The sequence below is a fragment of the Desmodus rotundus genome, chromosome 10 (genome assembly GCF_022682495.2).
Source record: "Desmodus rotundus isolate HL8 chromosome 10, HLdesRot8A.1, whole genome shotgun sequence".
NCBI lineage: Eukaryota > Metazoa > Chordata > Mammalia > Chiroptera > Phyllostomidae > Desmodus > Desmodus rotundus.
Genome location: NC_071396.1, coordinates 46,984,948 through 47,003,450, shown reverse-complemented (window position 1 = coordinate 47,003,450; position 18,503 = coordinate 46,984,948). Strand labels below are relative to the sequence as shown.

At 44.0% G+C, this 18,503-nt stretch overlaps 1 protein-coding gene across 4 annotated transcripts in view; it reads right to left on the bottom strand.

Annotated features, from left to right (window-relative positions):
* The window catches only part of PCBD2 (pterin-4 alpha-carbinolamine dehydratase 2), a 56,147-nt gene that overhangs the window by 18,062 nt on the left and 19,582 nt on the right, over positions 1-18,503 (bottom strand). Inside the window, exon 1 of one of the 4 annotated variants that reach the window (XM_045183846.3) lies at positions 13,271-13,318. The exons of 2 other annotated variants lie outside the window; for them this stretch is intronic. Coding sequence is in view for 1 of the 2 variants with exons in the window: in XM_045183845.2 (XP_045039780.1) it covers positions 13,130-13,162 (33 nt within the window). In the remaining variant the exon portion in view is untranslated. Of the gene's footprint in view, positions 1-13,129; positions 13,178-13,270; positions 13,319-18,503 lie in introns of those variants that run through there. One more of the 4 variants, XM_045183845.2, reaches the window with a different exon arrangement.

Sequence of the window (18,503 nt, the reverse complement as noted above, 5' to 3'; positions counted from 1 at the left end):
TCTGCATCCCCACCAACAGTGCAAAGAGGTTCCCCTTTCTCCACACCCTCGCCAGCACTTGTTGTTTATTTATTGATGGTGGCCATTCTGACAGGTGTGAGATGATATCCCATTGAGGTTTTAACTTGCATCTCTCTGATGATTAGTGAGGCTGAGCATCTTTTCATGTGTCTGTTGGCCGTCTGTGTGTGCTCTTTGGAGAAGTGTCTGTTCAGGTCCTTTGCCCATTTCTTAAATTGTATTGTTTCTTTTTTTGGTGTTGAGTTTTATAAGCTCTTTATAAATTTTGGGTATTAACCCCTTATCAGATGTGTTGTCGAATGTGTTCTCCCATTCTGTGGGTTGTTTTTATTTTGTTATGGTTTCCTTTGCTGTGCAAAAACTTTTTAGTCTGATGTAGTCCCATTTGTTTATTTTTTCATTTGTCTCCTTTGCCTAACGAGATATATCAGAAAAAATATTGCTACAAGTAATGTCTGAGATTTTATTGCCTATGTTTTTTTCTAGGATTTTTATGGCTTTGGGTCTAAGTTTCAAGACTTTAATCCATTTTTGAATTTATTATTAAGTGGGACATAAGAAGATAGTCTAGTTTCACTTTTTGGCACACCATCTGTCCAATTTTCCCATACTACCCAAAGCAATCTAGATTCAACTCAATTCCGTTCAAGATAACAATGACCTATTTCACAGAACTAGACCAAATATATCAAAAATGTATATGGAACCACAAAAGGTCCCAAATAGCAAACAGCAATCTTGAGAAAGAAGAACGAAGTCGGAGGAATCATTGTACCTAATATCAAACTATACTACAAAGCCATAGTAATCAAAACAGCATGGTACTGGCATAAAAACAGACATTTAGATCAATGGAACAGAACAGAGAGCCCAGAAATAAATCTACATCTTTATAGTCAATTAATATTTGACAGAAGAAACAAACACATACAACAGACTAAAGGTAGTTTATTCAATAAATGGTGTTGAGGACAAGACATTTTAAAAACATACCTACTGGATCAGAAGCAGTGCAATGAGACGGAAAGGCTATCCAGCGTACGAGTCTGAAACCTGGGCTTGAGACCCAGATGTGGAACAAGCCATTACACATGACTTGGCTGGGCTGAGGTTCCCACCTGGGCACAGAGAGGCGATGTGTACCAATCGCACAGCAATGCGCCGTACACACACACTGTGATGTCCAAGAAAAAAGAATGTTAGGCACTAACAGTTGCGGCAGCATCTGGTAGGCACAAGGAACGGGATATCTCTGATTACCTTCTGATTATTTCAGCATCAACCGTAAGTTATTTTATCAAAACACAGAAACACCTGAGTAGACTCTTTTCTGATCAGGTAGCACCTTCTGAACATAACTGATCCCTCCTGACCGTGGATCGTGGTGGATCTCAAGGCCTGAGATACCGATGACGCTCACTGTTCGGCTCTGTGGACGAAGAAGGGAGGGGAGAACATGACAGGCACCTGCTGAGCAACAAGCCCAGGGACAAGCGCTCACACCACCTCGCGAGCAGGTTGTCGTGCCTGTTCTGCAGAGGACAGGACTGAGGCTCTGCCAGCACACGTCACACGCCCAGAGTCACACCCTCAGGAAACGTGAGGCTGGGGTTCCAATACCCGTGTGTCCAACTCCAAAGCCCACACATGTGCATTTGGGACAAATCCCTGATGTCAGAATACACTGTTTTCATTTATTTCTTTTACCTCAATGCTGATTTTAGCAAAAATAAGTTTCCTGTCATTTTAATTTTAAAAATTTGATTGCAAGAGAAAATAACGCATTACAGAAGCTTAGAAAAAGCTACCATATATTTTGTCTTTATTTTTCCTCGTGCCCTTTTCCCACAACTGTCATAATATTTATTTATTGTATACCCTGAGCCTTCTTTTAACATGAAAACATCCTACTCATTTCCCATGTGGCTCCTGGTCCTCTTTACTTATTTTTTAAAAGCTGCACAATCTCACATAGAATGGGTAATTTTCCCTTTTAGAAATCATTTCATGTAAATAGTTCGATCATGCAGTGGAGACATGTGTACCAAATGTACCTTTTAAGCCAGGTCTTCTGAACACAAAAGATTCTTTGAATTCTCTACCAACACACAGTGCGGAGTTTCGGGGCCAAATTAGAGAGCAACTGTTCAATTGGGGGTTCATGGAATAAATGAGAAATTGGTTTTTAATCCTTTTTTAACGTCCAGTGAAAACATCTGATAATAGGATAAAACCCTCTTTAGCTCAGCACCTATTAAAGCAACCAATCAGTGCAGGTACTACAACCCATCAGTGCAGGTACTACAACCCATCAGTGCAGGTACTACAACCCATCAGTGCAGGTACTAACAATCTGCTGTGGCAAAACCCTAACAACCGAACCAGGTAAAACCTCCGCCCCCCACACGTGAAACGACAGGGCCATTGTCATCAACTTCTCCCACCTGTAGGCAGTGTGTCCTGGGGAAAGATCCCCCAGGTAGGTTTCTCTGAGACCCAGGTTCTTATCCTCAAATACTTCTTCCAGCCACACGTGTGACAGTGGGCACGCCACCCGGCTTCCACACTCAGCTGCTCTATTTGTCCAGGAAAGGACCAATGAGAGGCCGTGAGGACATGACGAGGAGTCGGGATGAGCTAGCTACACGTAAAAGGAATCCTCATTCACTGCTGATGGGAACGTAAACCGGTACGGCCACTGCAGGAAACAGTATGGAGGTCCCTCAAAATATTAAGAACAGAGCTACCTTATGACCTAGCAATCCCTCTTCTGGGTCTTACCTGAAAACTCTGAAAACGTTTACTCATAAAGACACATGTCCCCCATGCTCACTGCAGCATCATTCACGGTGCCAAGTGATGGGAACAGCCAGGTGCTGGCAGACAGCAGACTGGCTAAAGAAGATGCGGCACACAAATACAGCGGAGGACTACTCAGCCGCAAGATAAAACACCGCTGTTTGCAACACAGATGGATCTCGGGACTATCAAGTTAAACAGCGTAGGTCAGACAGAAAAAGGCAAGAACCACGTGATTTTACTCATGTGCGGGATAGAAAACAGAGAGCAACAGACAAAAACAGCATGGTGGTTACCAGAGGAAGAGAGAGCGAGCAAGTAAGTGGAGGGTAAAGGGGCCAAATTTATGGAAACAGAAGGAGACTTGACTTTGGGTAGTGAACACACAATGCCACATACAGAAGATGTATCACAGAAACTGTACACCTGAAACCTATATAATCTTATTGAAGTGTCGCCCCAATAAAGTTAGTATTTTTTTTAAAAAAGAGCTTTATGTATTTCTGTCTTTAGTGCCTAGACAACAGAGCACAGTCAGCCCTCCACACCCACGGGTTCTACACCCACAGAGTCAACCACCCACGGATCAAAAAACCAAGCACATCCCGCACAGCTCCACAAGGCAAAATCGGGGTTTGCCCCCGCAGCACCACCCCGAACCCACACGAGCGAGGTGCAGGCGTGTCTTGCTGCAGCCCTCCGCCTTGCCACAGACACTCGGGCTTTCTCCAGGACTCACTAGAGCGCTGTTCACCTCATGTCGAGTTCACAGGCCATTTTATGTAAGGAACCCCACGGATTTTGGTATCCGTGAGGGGTCTTGGAAACCAAGGGACAACTGACTGCTCTGAAACGATCTCCATCCTTACTCTCCCAAATTGTGATACTGGTAGCATTTCACCATGAGGTCAAAGTCCCCGTTACCCTCCTAGCCTGCCTAATCTCTTCCTGGGACACCCAGTGCAAACTTGGGGGCCACACGCTCCCTGGCACCCTGAGATATATTCTTCATTGCAACCTTGAGAATTATGACCAGTTGCAAATCTAGAGTTAAAATAAAACAAAAAAATATGCTGAGCTGTGAATATAGGGAGTGGGCATGAGGTCAGAAGTAAATTGGGTGTTTTTGAAAGAAACGCACAACCCAGGCAGCCCGGCTTCCTGAGACCGACAGGCTGGCACTGGCGGGGGCGGCAGCGGTTGCCTGGCCCAGATCCCCAAGGCCCCGAAAAGCAGGCCTTAACGATTTTTTCGTCTAATTTTCTGTACAAAAGGTGTTCTGCCTTAACATTAGATCTCTCCAGGCTCACGCAGAATGTTATACAAAATGCTGAACAGTCTTGTGACACAGAAAGTCCCAGAAGGGAGAGTGTACTTGGGGTGCAGGCCTAGCACCCCTCCCCGTGACAGTGACTCCTCTCTCAGCCCCGGCTTCCTCGGTGACAGTGGGGCTCCTCCCGCTGTGCGGCGTGACCAGCACAAAGAGGAGAGTGCTGCATACCCTGGTGGGGTTTTTAAAGATTATTCTCCGAGCACAGACTGGGTCTCCCTAAGCCAGCCATCAGGTTGCTGTTAAAAGTGAGGGTGTTGACTTTCCTGGCAGTCAGGGGAGAATCTAGAGTTCGTCTCGGACATGAATGACCTCGTGGTACCTCAGGTGTGTTTTACAAGCTCCACTAAAACTTCCAGGCAGTGAAGTGACCGATCTATCTTTCAGTTTCGTGTGCCGTCAGAGCAGGTCCCAAGTCACAACCATCCATCTCAGCCATTCAGAAAAGCGCTTTTGAACCTTCATACACGTTTCACCTGCTGCCTTCCTCAGGCGCACCGACGGTGCGAGCGTGGAGACCATGCACAGGTGCAGACCGTGCACACGCGCGCAGTGGACGCTGCAGAGGGCCTCAGTGGCCTCCGGTGCACCACACAGGTGGGAGCACTGGGTCACTCTGCCCTGGCTGCCCCAGGCTGCAGTGGGCCCCGTCACTGCTGCTGGAGGCTCCCACCACCCAGCAGAGCCCTATGCACATGACATGGGTGTCACAGGTGACAGATATAAAGTTCTAAAGATTTCAGAATCTCAAAACCCAACAGACGCAGTAAAATCTGGATGCAAGAAAATCAACAGCTACATTCGCACACACTTGTAAGACAGGCACACGTTCTGGGCAGCCACATGTGGGCACCACTTTCCATGACAAGGCAGGGGGTCCTGGGTCGTGACAGCTGACAGGGACTCACATGCCTGTCCTGAGAGGGTTCCAGGCGGGTGTTTCCTCTCAAAATTCAACATTATTCAGCATTTTTTAAAAATTTTTATTGTTATTCAATTACAGTTGTATGCCTTTTCTTCCCTATTCAGTATTTTCTTTAAATGTATTTCCTTTAAATGGTAGAGATAAGCAGGCATAGTCCAAATATGATATTTTTAAAACTAAAAACACAGTTACGGTAATGGATTTATGAAAAATCTGCTCACAGATCTGACAACAGAGAAAATGAAGGGCAAATTGATATAGCCGATATTTACATTATTCATTTAAGTAAAGCCTCTGGATTTTAGAAGTATAAGTAAGCCCTACTTTATTTTTAAAGTTTTTTAAATTATGGCTAAATAAAGAGACGTTTTCGGTGTGGCACCTTCCTTTTGCCACTTGTAATTCCATGAGTTAATTATGAATGACTTTGGTTACATCAAAGAAAATGGGAAATGGTTTGGGTTTTAACGTAATTTTTTAAAGGTAGTTATAAATTCCTTTAATAGCATTCTAATATATATATATGTAAAGCATATGTACATGTAAGGCATATATATACACATACATACATACATACATACATACATAAAGCAATTAAAACTTCCATGCTCAATGCTGGAATTTCAGGCAGCACTCGGGCATCCCTAACTTCACAACCTCCCATGCTCTTTCCCCAGCCCCCAGCACCACCCAGCCTCCACTCTCACACAGAATCAAGTCAAAGGTTAATTTCTATTTTAAGTCACCCTCTAATCCCGTGCTCCCAAAGCACCCCCCACCCATGAAACTACCACGTCAACAGCCTCTTCTCCTCCAAGGTGGGAGGGCTCACAGGAGGATGACGACACCGGGCAGACAACGAAAATCAGCACCAAAGCTGCAAAGTCCCCCTGCTCCCCACACCGTGCTACAGACAAATCGGTTAGTCAGCCAAAAAGCTACTTTGTATATCTCTGCTGCCATTTCTCAGTGAGAAAACCACTTTTAAAAGCTTGTCGAAGAAGCATGAGAGGCAAGGCTAATAGCGCTCCTGCTGGTTTCGGTGGCGGTGCCCAAAGCCGATGGCAGTGGTGATGGGTCCTGAGACGTGCACTATGATAAAAACTGAGACAGCGACATCATGGGCATGGACACTACAGGAACTACAGACCAAAGACCAAACCCTCGAACCCCCACGCTCACAAAGCTAAAACGTTTCCTCGTGTGAGAAACGAAACCACCACTAACAACTTTTGGAAATAATATTTGAGTCTTGGCTCAACTGGATAATTTTGTTCTGCACCAAAAACCAGTCCATTCAAATTCCCAAAGTCTACGATCAGATTTGTACTAATATTGAGACATAGTTTCCTTCCAAACCCAATGAAATGAAAGGCAGAAACCAGCAAAAGAAAAAATTAAAAAACATACATAAGATGGTTTGCCGTTTGATGAAAAACAAATGAAGAATTACACTCCCATCACACTGATAAACCGAGAGGCTGCCAGTGGCTTTCAGGGCAGATGTAACATTTTAACAAATGTGATTGTTTGTGAACGAAATAATTCTGATCAAAAACTTAATTGCAGCCAAAGCGAGCCCTGGGCTGTGTCACCATAATCCACGCTGACAGGAAGCAGTGAGTGGAGATTCCTACCGTGAACGGAGCGCATGTGAAAGGTCAGCTTTGGCTGGAACTTCAAAACCGCTAACGTGTAAAACAGTGTGCATTAGGGCCCGGAACGGCGAACCGCTGGATTAGCGGATGTCCGCTGTGAGGGTCTGATGTGCTTTTGGCAGGTAATGGTTAATTTGTAAATAGGCACTGGATTCTAACTTTCTTCTCTGCCTCTTCCCAACATGCACCAGCAGAGCCCATTGTTAATTACAGTCCAGAATATTACAGTCTTAGAGTTACAGGTCTTGTTGTAACGGTTTCTTATTTTTACTAATTTAGTGAAGAAAAAGTTGCATGTATTTAAAAAAATAAATGTGTGTTGATGTAATGAAGGAAAATTTTTTTCATGTGAAATGAATATACTTGTTCATCAAATAGCAACTGTAACAGCCAAAATTTGCCAAATGAGGAATGCATTAGAATAAATACTTTACTCATATACTCTCATATGAAAAGCCAATTACACAATACTATATTACATGGCTTAAAACAAAATTCTAAATAAAAATGCAGTTAGTACCAGCTTCCATTTTTCAACGAGATACTGCTTATGAAAGAACAAAGCTAAATATTATCTTATAAGCAAATGCATGCAAAAATACTTTATACATAGTGCTAAAAAATTGGTCCACTTGGCTTTCAATTAGCCACTTCTCCTATATATAAACCACTTAAGGTAATATGGCATTAATGAGTGATAAAAGCTGGCACTGGGTACTTCAAATCGGTGATTATTTTAGGGTTAACTCATTTCTGAATTGAACAGAGATAATACTTCTCTAAAAATGAGCAGGTCTTCTAAAATAAGTTTTATTTCTGTTCTCAAAACCAGCCCCCTAAGATTGTGTCTCGGGCCACTGAGAGACGCCGCCCCTGGGCCCCGCAGAGGCTGACCCCAGGGAGCCTGAAGGCGGCTACATGGCAAGGGGAACCCCAACGCCAGCAACCCCATGGCTCCTGTGCCCTTCACAATGCCAACTGACACCTTTGGAAACAGATTCACACGTGCCACCAGCTGGAATGGAAGACTGAGAAGAATCTGGTCATCAAAACAAGTTACCAATTTCGTATCTTTCTGCTCTCCATACAAGATCTGAAACCTTTAATGTATCTGGAAGATTCAGGATCTTCCTAACACTCTGTGCCTGAAGGTGTGGGATACATTTACCGATCTGGGGACCTCCCTGGGCTCCAGGCCCTGGGGCACAGTCCCTGCCCCTCAAGGAGCTTACAGTGTGCTGGGGAGGGCAGAAAGGTCCACCGTGGAGATGAGGTAAGAAGTCGGGGAGGGAGAGGAGGGAGTGAGCAGAAAGGCTGTGTGACAGACTGGTGCTGGGAACGTGCTTTCAGCCCCCCTTCCACGGAGCAGAAACCGCAGCAGACTCACAGGAGGGCACCCACGTCCCCCAGGAGCGGACTTGATCCTAGGGACGCAACTGCAAGAGAGATGTCATGATTCACCCAAAAAGATATTTTACAAGCCTCCAAACTGGTCATTAATAGGTATTTCCTCATATCTTTTAGTGATTGATTACACCTGGTAATCAACCTAGTCAGTTTTTCCGTCGCCACAGCCCTTTCCGCACGCGTAGTAATTCTCGGCTACCGTTCCACTGCCTTGGTGAGCCCTGGGCTCAGAGAAGACGATCAGCTCACCTCCAGAACGACGCCGCACTGAGTCCCAACGCCAAGCAGACGTGCCCACTTGGGGTACGGGCCCTACGCTAGGACACTGCGTGCTGCCCTACCCTCAACACCAACACACTGCGGGTCTCTCACAAGAGCACGGCGGTACAACTACTGATTAAGAAAAAGATGTTGCTTACTTCTTAATTGGCTTATTTTTGTTCACATGCCTTAAAATACCAAGTGTCCTGAAGGTTGAACTTAAACTTTAATTCAGTTCTGGACTGTGAGTTACATTTCACAAATACAAAGAAAAAGGTTACTGGTTTCATTTTGAGGACCAACGTTCGGATGGGAGGACACCAAAGAAATCAATCATTCAATTCTTACTTGTAGGAGCAGATTCCCTGTAACTTGTAAATTATCTTGATTTACAGCAAATCATTATTGTATTCATAAATGCTGGAAAATCGGTGAACAACATGATATAATGACACCCCCAAATAACTTTATAACTGCAGGTGTGCAAATCATAACATGCGGCAGATGACTCAAAGGATAACGGGGAATAAAGCGGTTTAGAAAGGGTCACGCAGAGCGGGGAAGGGATGAGGACACATACCCAATTGCCCAGGAGGTCTTCCAACCCACCCATCCTCTCGCTCACAGCAGACGCAGCGGGGCAATCAGGCACGGGCGGCAGTCAACAGTTCCGTTTGAACAAGCAAAGGCAAAGCGCTCCATAATTTACAACCACCCAATCACACTGCTCATTCTTTTGAGGTTAAATGCTACTGACATAAGCTACACCTGAATCCAATCAGTGCAGAGACGTTGAGAAGATTCACACGAAAGGACTAAATTTGTCACAAATGGGTTGGTTTCCGATCTTAATGTAACCAAGTTGCTTTACTCTGACCTCCATTGAACAAATCAACTTAATGGGCACTAGGAGTGCTATAAAACTTAACAATGGAGTGATTTTTAACTTTTAAAATATAGTTATGAAGCAAAATGTTGGAGAGCTTCTACAATACTGGAAATCAAATTAAATCTAGATGTTTTTTAACCGTCTTGACAGATATAATCCTAGTTACCATGTAAATTTATGGTAAGCTGCTGTGATATTAGCCACAGGTGCTACTTTTAATATATGAGCTGCATCTGGCTGGGAATAGAGTTTCTCAGAGGACTGAAAATGACCTCACTATCAGACAATGGAAGGGGGAAAACAAGACCACTGTGGTATAGCAAGAGCTGAAGATGTGGTCCACAACTAAATATTTCACATGAAATTCATTTTAACTCTGCAGTTGTAGATTAAAGAATGTTATGTTTTCAATATTTAAGAGGCGTAGATAGAGTTCAACCAAATATCCAAAAGATTAAGCATGTAAGACAGTTACGAATACCCTGGCTACGTATACAACACTCGTTTTCCGACCTTTGATCAAGGCTGGAAAAAATGATGCACTGAGACTTGAAAAGAAAATCATTTCACGGCCCCCAAGCACACGGCATGATTAGACAGCACCGAGCGCACCAAACTGAGATGCAACAATTACGGATCTCGGAGCAGCAGCCACTCTCCGGCGCCTGGCCAACATCACCGGTTGCGTTTTGAAGTTCTTTGGAGTCATTCATCACACCCAAGAAAACATTCTCACAGGGTGAAATTTTAAAGAATCACTACCGGTAATTACCATTCTGAGTTTGGGAACCAGCGATATCACCCAGAGACAAACACAAAGGGGAAATACAAGTTTCCCTTACCTATCCAATCAAAAATAAAAAGATAACTGTGTAAAAATCCAGAATTGTTTCCTTTGAAGAAACCCTCCCTGAACTGTTTGTAAGCCATCACGGGCCGGAGAACTGGCACCTGAGGAAACGTGAGAGAGGATTTGCAGAGATTTAATTTCCTACGAAATAACTCTTCCTGAATTAAACCAGCCTTCTTTATCTGAAAAATAAAAATCTCTAACATAGAGAAATATTTCGATGAACATATTCCCTACATCACTCCACTAAGCTGTGAGAACAGAGCTACAACGCCCTATAATGCTAACATTTTTCTTCTGACCTTCTCAAGGGACTGGAAGGGCTTGATCTTTTTTTTAGCTTCAGCAGATCAACTCAATCTAGGTGATGATTTCTATTTAATTGTTTTTAAACGAGTAAATGGCATCTATGCACGGTCTCAATAGGCATCAAGACCCTGAGTGCTTTTAGCGAGAACTGGTGTGGCCCCCTCCCTCTCTGATGAGCAGCATTCATGCGGAGCATTTAGAAAGAGGGGGCTCATAAAGCCCAATCTGTGAAGACGGTTAGTTACTGTAGAAAGGTATTGGCCAAATTAAATACGGCCTTTCCCTTCAACGGAGTATTGAATATATACCACCATTAAAAATCATCAAGCAAAATATCTTACTGACGGAGAAAAATGTTCACCATACGTTAAGTGAAAACACAACTGAGCAAAAAAAAATCTACAATGTGACCCCGAATATATATCATATACATATATATACACGAATAGTCACAAAACACACATTCACACATGCTGTTTTTTTAAGCAAACAGAAGAACTGCAGGTACTGTATTTTTCTTCTGTGCACTTTTCTGTTTTCCATACCATAAAACATACTATGCAGTCAGGAAACAAAAAGTGTTCTATTTATTAACAAGCTAAACATACCACACAAATGTAACATGGTGACACCATTCCCGTGAGACTGACAGGCCGGCCTGACCTCCGTGGTGCAGGAGTAACCCATAAACATCAAACCCTTCTACACAACGCTTGCAGTTTTAAACAAACAGGAAGATGGAGAAGACGCCCTCTCAAGCTCACGCGACAGAACCGCACTAGCAGACGCTCGGAATTACAGTGGCCCTCTCTTCGCACATCTGTACCCGCGGCCGTACGGCCAGTAGCTCAGAAAGCTGGGGTCGCTCCACACATGACAAGTCTATCTTCTGTCCATGGAGTTCTGACTTGCAGAGTAAAGTTCTCAGCTGCTCTCTGCAGGCCAATCTGGAAGTGACTTCCCACTCTAGACAGAAGTTGAACTCCAATCTGTAATCAGCTCAGGACAAATAACTGATCATCCAAGTATTAGAACCGAGCGCTTTCAAGGCAGGACGCGGGGAAGGGACCATGCGGCAATTTACAAGGCAAATTCCTATCAGCAGCTGGCCACCCTTCCCTTCAAAGTATGCAAAGAACAAGAGCCCCCTGTAAGACCTCCAAAATCAACATTTTTTCCTAAACAGAACAAAGAAACAGACTCGATTCTGAACACAGAGTTCAAAATCCACGAACAGAGTTGTTCGTTTGAAGGTTTAGGACGTTCCAGAACTGCAGTCCACGTCCTGAAGTAGCCCGCAGCCCTTCGACCTACAGAGCTGGGTTCGAGAAGAGCTGTGGCCTGGGGTAGGAAGCCTGGCCTTGGAAGGACGGCCCTGCCTGCCTCCTCTAAGTTCAAGCAGGTTTTTAACTTCCCATTAGCAGAGTGGGGTTACTAACCCTAACCTTGCAAGGCTTCTGTCACTTCACAGGTCACCTAACCAGGAGCTACTAACACCTCACAGACACTCACCATTGGTTGAAAAAATACTTTGTGACTCTCCAAACTGTCACGAAGAAAACTGATTCGGCTGCACTTCAGGTAAATGAAGCTACATTAAGAGTTACCTGTATACAGAACAGCCTTAAAGCAACATTTTTACATCAAAATTTCCCAAAGTGATTCCAAAAAATGCATCCAATAGATTGTTAAACTTTTCTAGCTAGAATGCACCAAGTTATGATTAAAAAAAAAAAAACATTAGCTGGGCCACAGTCACAGAAAAAGGAAAGGAGGGAAAAACAGGATCTGAGGCAAACAGAGTTGTCTGGGAGAGTGAGTGCCTAACTGAACAGGCCGGGGCCGTCTCCCAGTGCAAGACGTTGGGGAGTCTTGGAAGGCTCTGCCACGGGCCCTCAGGACACCAAGACTCACAAGAGACTGGCTGTGGGTAGCTGAAGCCGTGCGGCCAAAGTGCTAAGTGCCAACCCCAGGCTCTCGTTATTGGAGGCAATTTCCTGGAGATGCCCTAAGCAGATCCTTTCTCTGCTACTCAAACCTGCCCACGGAACAAAGGCACGGCCGCTGCTGCTCTCCTGGGAAGTGCTGCCCTGCAGTTCATCCCATCACAGACGACAGCTCAGTGGCCAAGTAAGCTGGCCGCCATCAGGAACCATCTGCGTCTGGGAGTGAGGAAATGAGGGTGCGGAAAAGTCCCCTGGTGAGAAAGGGTTTTAGGGAGAAGACAAAAAGACAAAAAAACACTATGCCCCCCCTGGGGCTAAGGACACTGACAAGGACCACCCACGTGAACACAATCAAGGGACCTTGTACTAAAAGTGCATCTAGGTAACACTGGGCTAGGTACAGGTGTAAGCAAGCACAACCCAAGCCTCGGCCCTCAAGGAGCCCCAAGCCTCCGCCCTCAAGGAGCCTCCGCCCTCAAGGAGCTTCCACCCTCGCTGGACAAAAATACAGGTGAGCAGTTACATTTCTCTATTGCACCATCGAAGCTGCACTTAGTGACATCCCGATTCGCCACTGGTTCATTGCCAACTTAGGCAACCCCCTCACCCCTAGACCTCGGCTGCCTCATCCCTTCTAGTCCTAACGTTCACAGGATCATTACCAAAACAAGGAACATCACAAACAAGGTAACCCACAGGCTGAATTCTAAATGGGAAAAAGAGAACAGACTCACGTCTGTGGCTACAAGGACCTGTTGATGGCACATGAGCCCCACTTCCTCTCCAAGCCGGCCTGCACCTCACCCGCCAAACATCCTCACTATGGTCATCGACCTGCGTGCTGCTTAATCCAGCGGTCACCTTTTGGTACTCACCTTACTCAAAGTCTCAGCAGAACTGATTCCTCCCTTCTTTTTAAAACAGCATCTTCTTTTGAATTCTGGGATATTACAACACTGGCCTGATTTTCTCCCTGTGTCACTAACAGGTTTTTCTCGGTCTCCTGCCAGTAACTCCTTTTCTGTCCAACCCCTGAAAGCACTGAGGCCTGAGCCCTTCTCTTCTCACGCAACAAGCTGTGCCTGAGTGACAGCATCTACTGTCTCGGCTTTCTCCCACACGCACCTGTGACTCCCCAGTGATCTACAACCCCAATCTCTACCATGAGCTCCTAACCTAGAAACGAAACTACCTTCTTAAGTTCACACTTAGGTGTCTCACGCTTAGCAACGTCCACACCAGAAATCTTGATCCTTGCACCCCATCCTGTCCCTCTCCCACAATTCTCCAGCTCAGTAAATGTCACTTCCGGTCACCCAGTTCCTCCAGGTCCTAAATCTGGGAGTCATGCTTTTGCAACCCCTCTCCTTCCTCTAACCCATCACCACTCCTCCCGTTTGATTAGGCACTCACTCTCCCAGACAACTCTGTTCGCCTCGGATCCTGTTTTTCCCTCCCTTCCCTTTTCTGTGACTGTGGCCCAGCACTCTTGGCTGATGTGTTTTTTGTTTTTGTTTTTTTTTTAATCATAACTTGGTGCATTCTAGCTAGAAAAGTTTAACAATGCACCAGCTTATTAGTTCCTCAGGCCTTCCTGGGCCGCTCTCCTCGCACTGAGGGAGGTCTTCCCCTTATCCCCCTCACAACACTCTTCTGTCGGAGAGGCAGCTCTCACGCTGGCAAGCTGTAGGGACTGCCTGGGGTCCATTCCCAGCTCCACTGCTCCGTAAGTGTTGCGTGCTCACCACCCCAAGTCAAGTCTCAGTCCATCGCTATTTATTCCCCCGTCCCTCCACCACCTTCCTCCCCGCCCCCTTACCCTAGCAATCACCAGTGTTATCTGTGTCGAGTTTTTCTCTCTTTTTCTGTTTTGCTCAATCCCTCCACCCAGTCCTGCCCCGACAGCTGTCAGCCTGCTCCCCATCTATGAGTCTGTCACTACTGTACTTGCTAGTGCAGTTCGTTCATTAGAGTCCACATGTGAGTGAAATCAAACGGTATATCTTTCTCTGAACAATGCTTACCAGGTCCATCCATGCTGTAGCAAAGGGTAAGATTTCCTTCATTTTCATCACTGAGCAGTATTCCATTGTGTAAATGCACCGTAGCTTTTTTATCCACTAATCTACCAATGAGCACTTGGGCTGCTTCCAAATCTCAGCTACTGTAAATAATGCTGCAATGAACATAGGAATGTATCATGTTCTTTTCAATTAGTGTTTCATGATTCTTCGAATTTAGTCCCAGAAGTGGAATCACGGGGTCGAAAGACAGGTCCGTTTTTAATGTTTTGCAGTATCTCCACACTGCTTTCCACCGTGGCCGCACGAGTCCGCATTCCCACCAGCAGTGCACCAGGGCTCCTGCTTCTCCACATTCTGGCCAGCACTTCTTGATTGCTCATTTATTGGTAATAGCCATGCTGACCAGTGTGAGGTGGTAACTCATTGTGGTTTTAATTTGCGTTTCTTTGAGGATTAGTGATGCTGAGCAACTTTTCACATGTCTATTGGCTATCTGTATGTCCTCTTTGGAAAAGTGTCCGCTCAGGTCCTTTGCCCGTTTTTGAACTGGACAGTCGGGGGGTTTTGGTGTTGAGTGTCAGGTTCTTTATAAATTTCGGATGTTCTCCCACTCAGTGGGATGTCTTCTCATTTGGTTGATCGTTTCCTTTGCTGTGCAAAAACTTTTAGGTTGACGTAGTCCCGCTTATTGTTTCTTTAGTTTCCTTTCCCTGAAGAGCTATACCAGGAAAATATTGCTACGAAAAATGTCTGAGATCTTACTGCCTATGTTTTTCTTTCAGGATTTGTATGGTTTTGTGTCTAACATTTAAGTCTTCAATCCATTTTGTGTTTATTCTTGTGTATGGTGTAAGAAGGTGGTCTACTTTCATATTTTTGCACATACCTGCCCAATATACCCAACATTATTTATTGAACAGACTGTCTTAACCCTATCGTATATTTTTGCCCGTTTTGTCAAATTTAATTGACTATAAAGGCGTGGGTTTGTTTCTGGGCTCTCTATTCTGCTCCATTGATCTATAATGTCTGTTTTTATGCCAGTACCATGCTGTTTTGATTATTATAGTTTTATAGTATAGTTTGGTATCAAGTAGCACGATTCCTCCAACTTTGTTCTTCTCAAGACTGCCATTGCTATTCAGGATCTTTCATGGTTCCATATAAATTTTCAGAGTATTTGTTCTATCTCTGTGGAACAACCCATTGGGATCTTGGTAGGAATTGCACTGAAGCTCTAGATTGCTTTGGGCAGTATGGACATTTTAATGATGTTAATTCCTCCTAACCATGAATGTGGTATGTGCTTCCACTTATCTGTATCTTCTTCAATTTCTTCAGTGTCTTATAACTTTTCAAGTATAAGTCCTTTACTTCCTTGGTTAAATTTATTCCTAGGTATTTTATTCTTTTTGAGGAAATTGTAAATGGAATTGATTTCTTACTTATCTGATAGTTCATTACTGGTGTGTAAAAATGCAACTGATTTCTGGATGTTTATTTTGTATCCTGCTACTTTACTAAATTCCTTTATTGGTTCTAGTAGTTTTTTGGTGGAATCCTTAGAGTTCTTCATATACATGTTATGTCATCTGCAAGTAATGACAATTTTCCTTCTTCCTTTCCAATTTGGATGCCTTTTCTTCTTATCTGACTGCTGTGGCTAGGGCTGCTGGCACTAGGGTGAGTAAGCATGGTGATAGCAGACATCCCTGTCTGGTTTCCGATCTTAAGGGGGATGCCCACTGAGTGTGATGTTGGCTATGGGTTTCTCCTATTGGCCTTTATTATGTTGAGATATGTTCCCTCTATTTCCACTTTGCTGAGAGTTTTTATCATAAATGGCTGCTGAATTTTATCAAATGCTTTTCCTTACTGATATGACCATGTGGTTTTCGCCCTTCATTTTGTTTATGAGATGTATCACACTTATGGATTGGCGGATGTTGTACCAACCTTGAACCCTCAGGATAAATCCCACTTGATCACGGTGTATGATCTTTTTAATGTATTGCTGGATCTGGTTTCCTAATATTGAGGATTTTAGCATCTGTGTTCATCAGGGATGCTGGCCGATAATTTTCTTTCTTTGTAGTGTCTGTATCTGGTTTTGGAATTAGGATAATGCCGGCCTCATAAAATGAGCTTGGGAGCTTTCCATCCTTTTGAATTTTTTGTAATAGTTTGAGACGGCTAGGTGTTAGTTCTCCTTTGAATGTTTGGTAAAACTCATCTGGAAAGCCATTTGGTCCAGGACTTGTGTTGTTGGGAGGTTTTTTATTACTGCTTCAATTTCACTAGCTGTAATCTGTCTGTTCAGATTCTCTGATTCTTCCTGATTCAGTTTTGGAAGATTGTATGTTTCTAGAAATTAATCCGTTTTGTCCAGATTGTCCAATCTGTTGGCATATAGTTGTTCATATTTTTCTACAATCTTTTGAATTTCTTTTGGTGTCAGTTGTTACTTCTCCTCTTTATTTCTGATTTTATTTATTTGAGTCCTTTTTTTTTTTTTTATGAGTCTGGTTAAAGGAATGTCAATCTTATTTATCTTTTCAAATAACCAGCTCTTGGTTTCACTGATCTTTTGTACTGCCTTTTTACTCTATTTCATTTATTTCTGTTTTGATCTTTATTATCTCCTTTGATCTTTATTATTTTGCTTTAGGCTGTGCTGTCTTTTTTTTTCAAGTTCCTTCAAGTTTAAAGACAGATTGAGATTTCCCTTGTTTTTTTGAGATACGCCTATAATGCTATAAATTTCCCTCTTAGGACTGCTTTTGCTGGGTCCCATAGATTTTTAGATTGCTGTGTTTTCATCTTCATTTGTTCAAGGTATCTTTTGATTTCTTCCTTGATGTCATTGTTAACTCATTCATTGTTTAGTAATATGTTATTTATCCTCCTTGTCTTTGTGTGTTTTTCAGTTGTTTTTTTTTTTTTCTTGAGACTGATTCTAGTTCCATTATGGTCAGAGAAGATGACTGATATGATTCCAGCTCTCTCCCCAGAGCCACAAACTGCAGACTCTCCTCACACGACTCTAATCCTCTCCTCCTTCCCTCCGCAGGAGCCCAGGGAAAGTGGCTATGAACAAAATCTTGTGTGTTGGCCCTTTAAGATGGTGCCTGTGTCTCTAGGAGACTCCCACCTCTCCCTGGCAAACAGAAACCCCGCTGCTTTTCAGAGCCAGACGTTATGTGGGTGCCTCTTCCTGGCTCTGGTGCTCTCAGCTGGGGAGCTGGCTTGGGGACTAGACCTCACTCTTGTCAGGGAGAACCCCCCACAGCTGAGATATCCCTCTGGAACCTCAGGTGCTGCCCACAGGAGTAGGGCCAGCCCTTTTCGTGGCGCTGCCCTTCCTACCAATCTTGATGTGGCTTCTTCTGTAAATCCCTGGTTATAAGACTTCTCTCCAGCTAGTCTTCAGTTGGTCCTTCAGGATGACTGTTCTAGAATTTGGCTGTAATTCCAGTTTGGTCCTGGGAGGAGGTGAGTGAAGCTTCCACCTACTCTGCCACCACCTTGGATCTCCCCCATACATCAGCTATCAGGAATTTCCTTCATGGCACTTACCACACTTTGCAACTATATATTCACTGTTCTCTTTTTTTTCTTTTTTTTTTAAATATATTTATTGATTATGCTATTACAGTTGTCCCATTCCCCCCCACACTCCACTCCATCCTGCCCACCCCCTCCCTCCCACATTCCCCCCTATAGTTCATGTCCATAGGTCATACTTATAAGTTCTTTGGCTTCTACATTTCCTACACTATTTTTACCCTCCCCCTGTCTATTTTCCACCTATCATCTATGCTACTTATTCTCTGTACCTTTCCCCCCCTCCCCCCCTCCCACTCCCTTAATGACAACCCTCATGTTCTAGTTGTTTGCCTAGTTTGCTCTCGTTTTTGTTTTAGGTGTGGTCGTTAATAACTGTGAGTTTGCTGTCATTTTTACTGTTCCTATTTTTGATCTTCTTTTTCTTAGGTAACTCCCTTTAACATTTCATATAATAAGGGCTTGGTGATGATGAACTTCTTTAACTTGACCTTATCTGAGAAGCACTTTATCTTCCCTT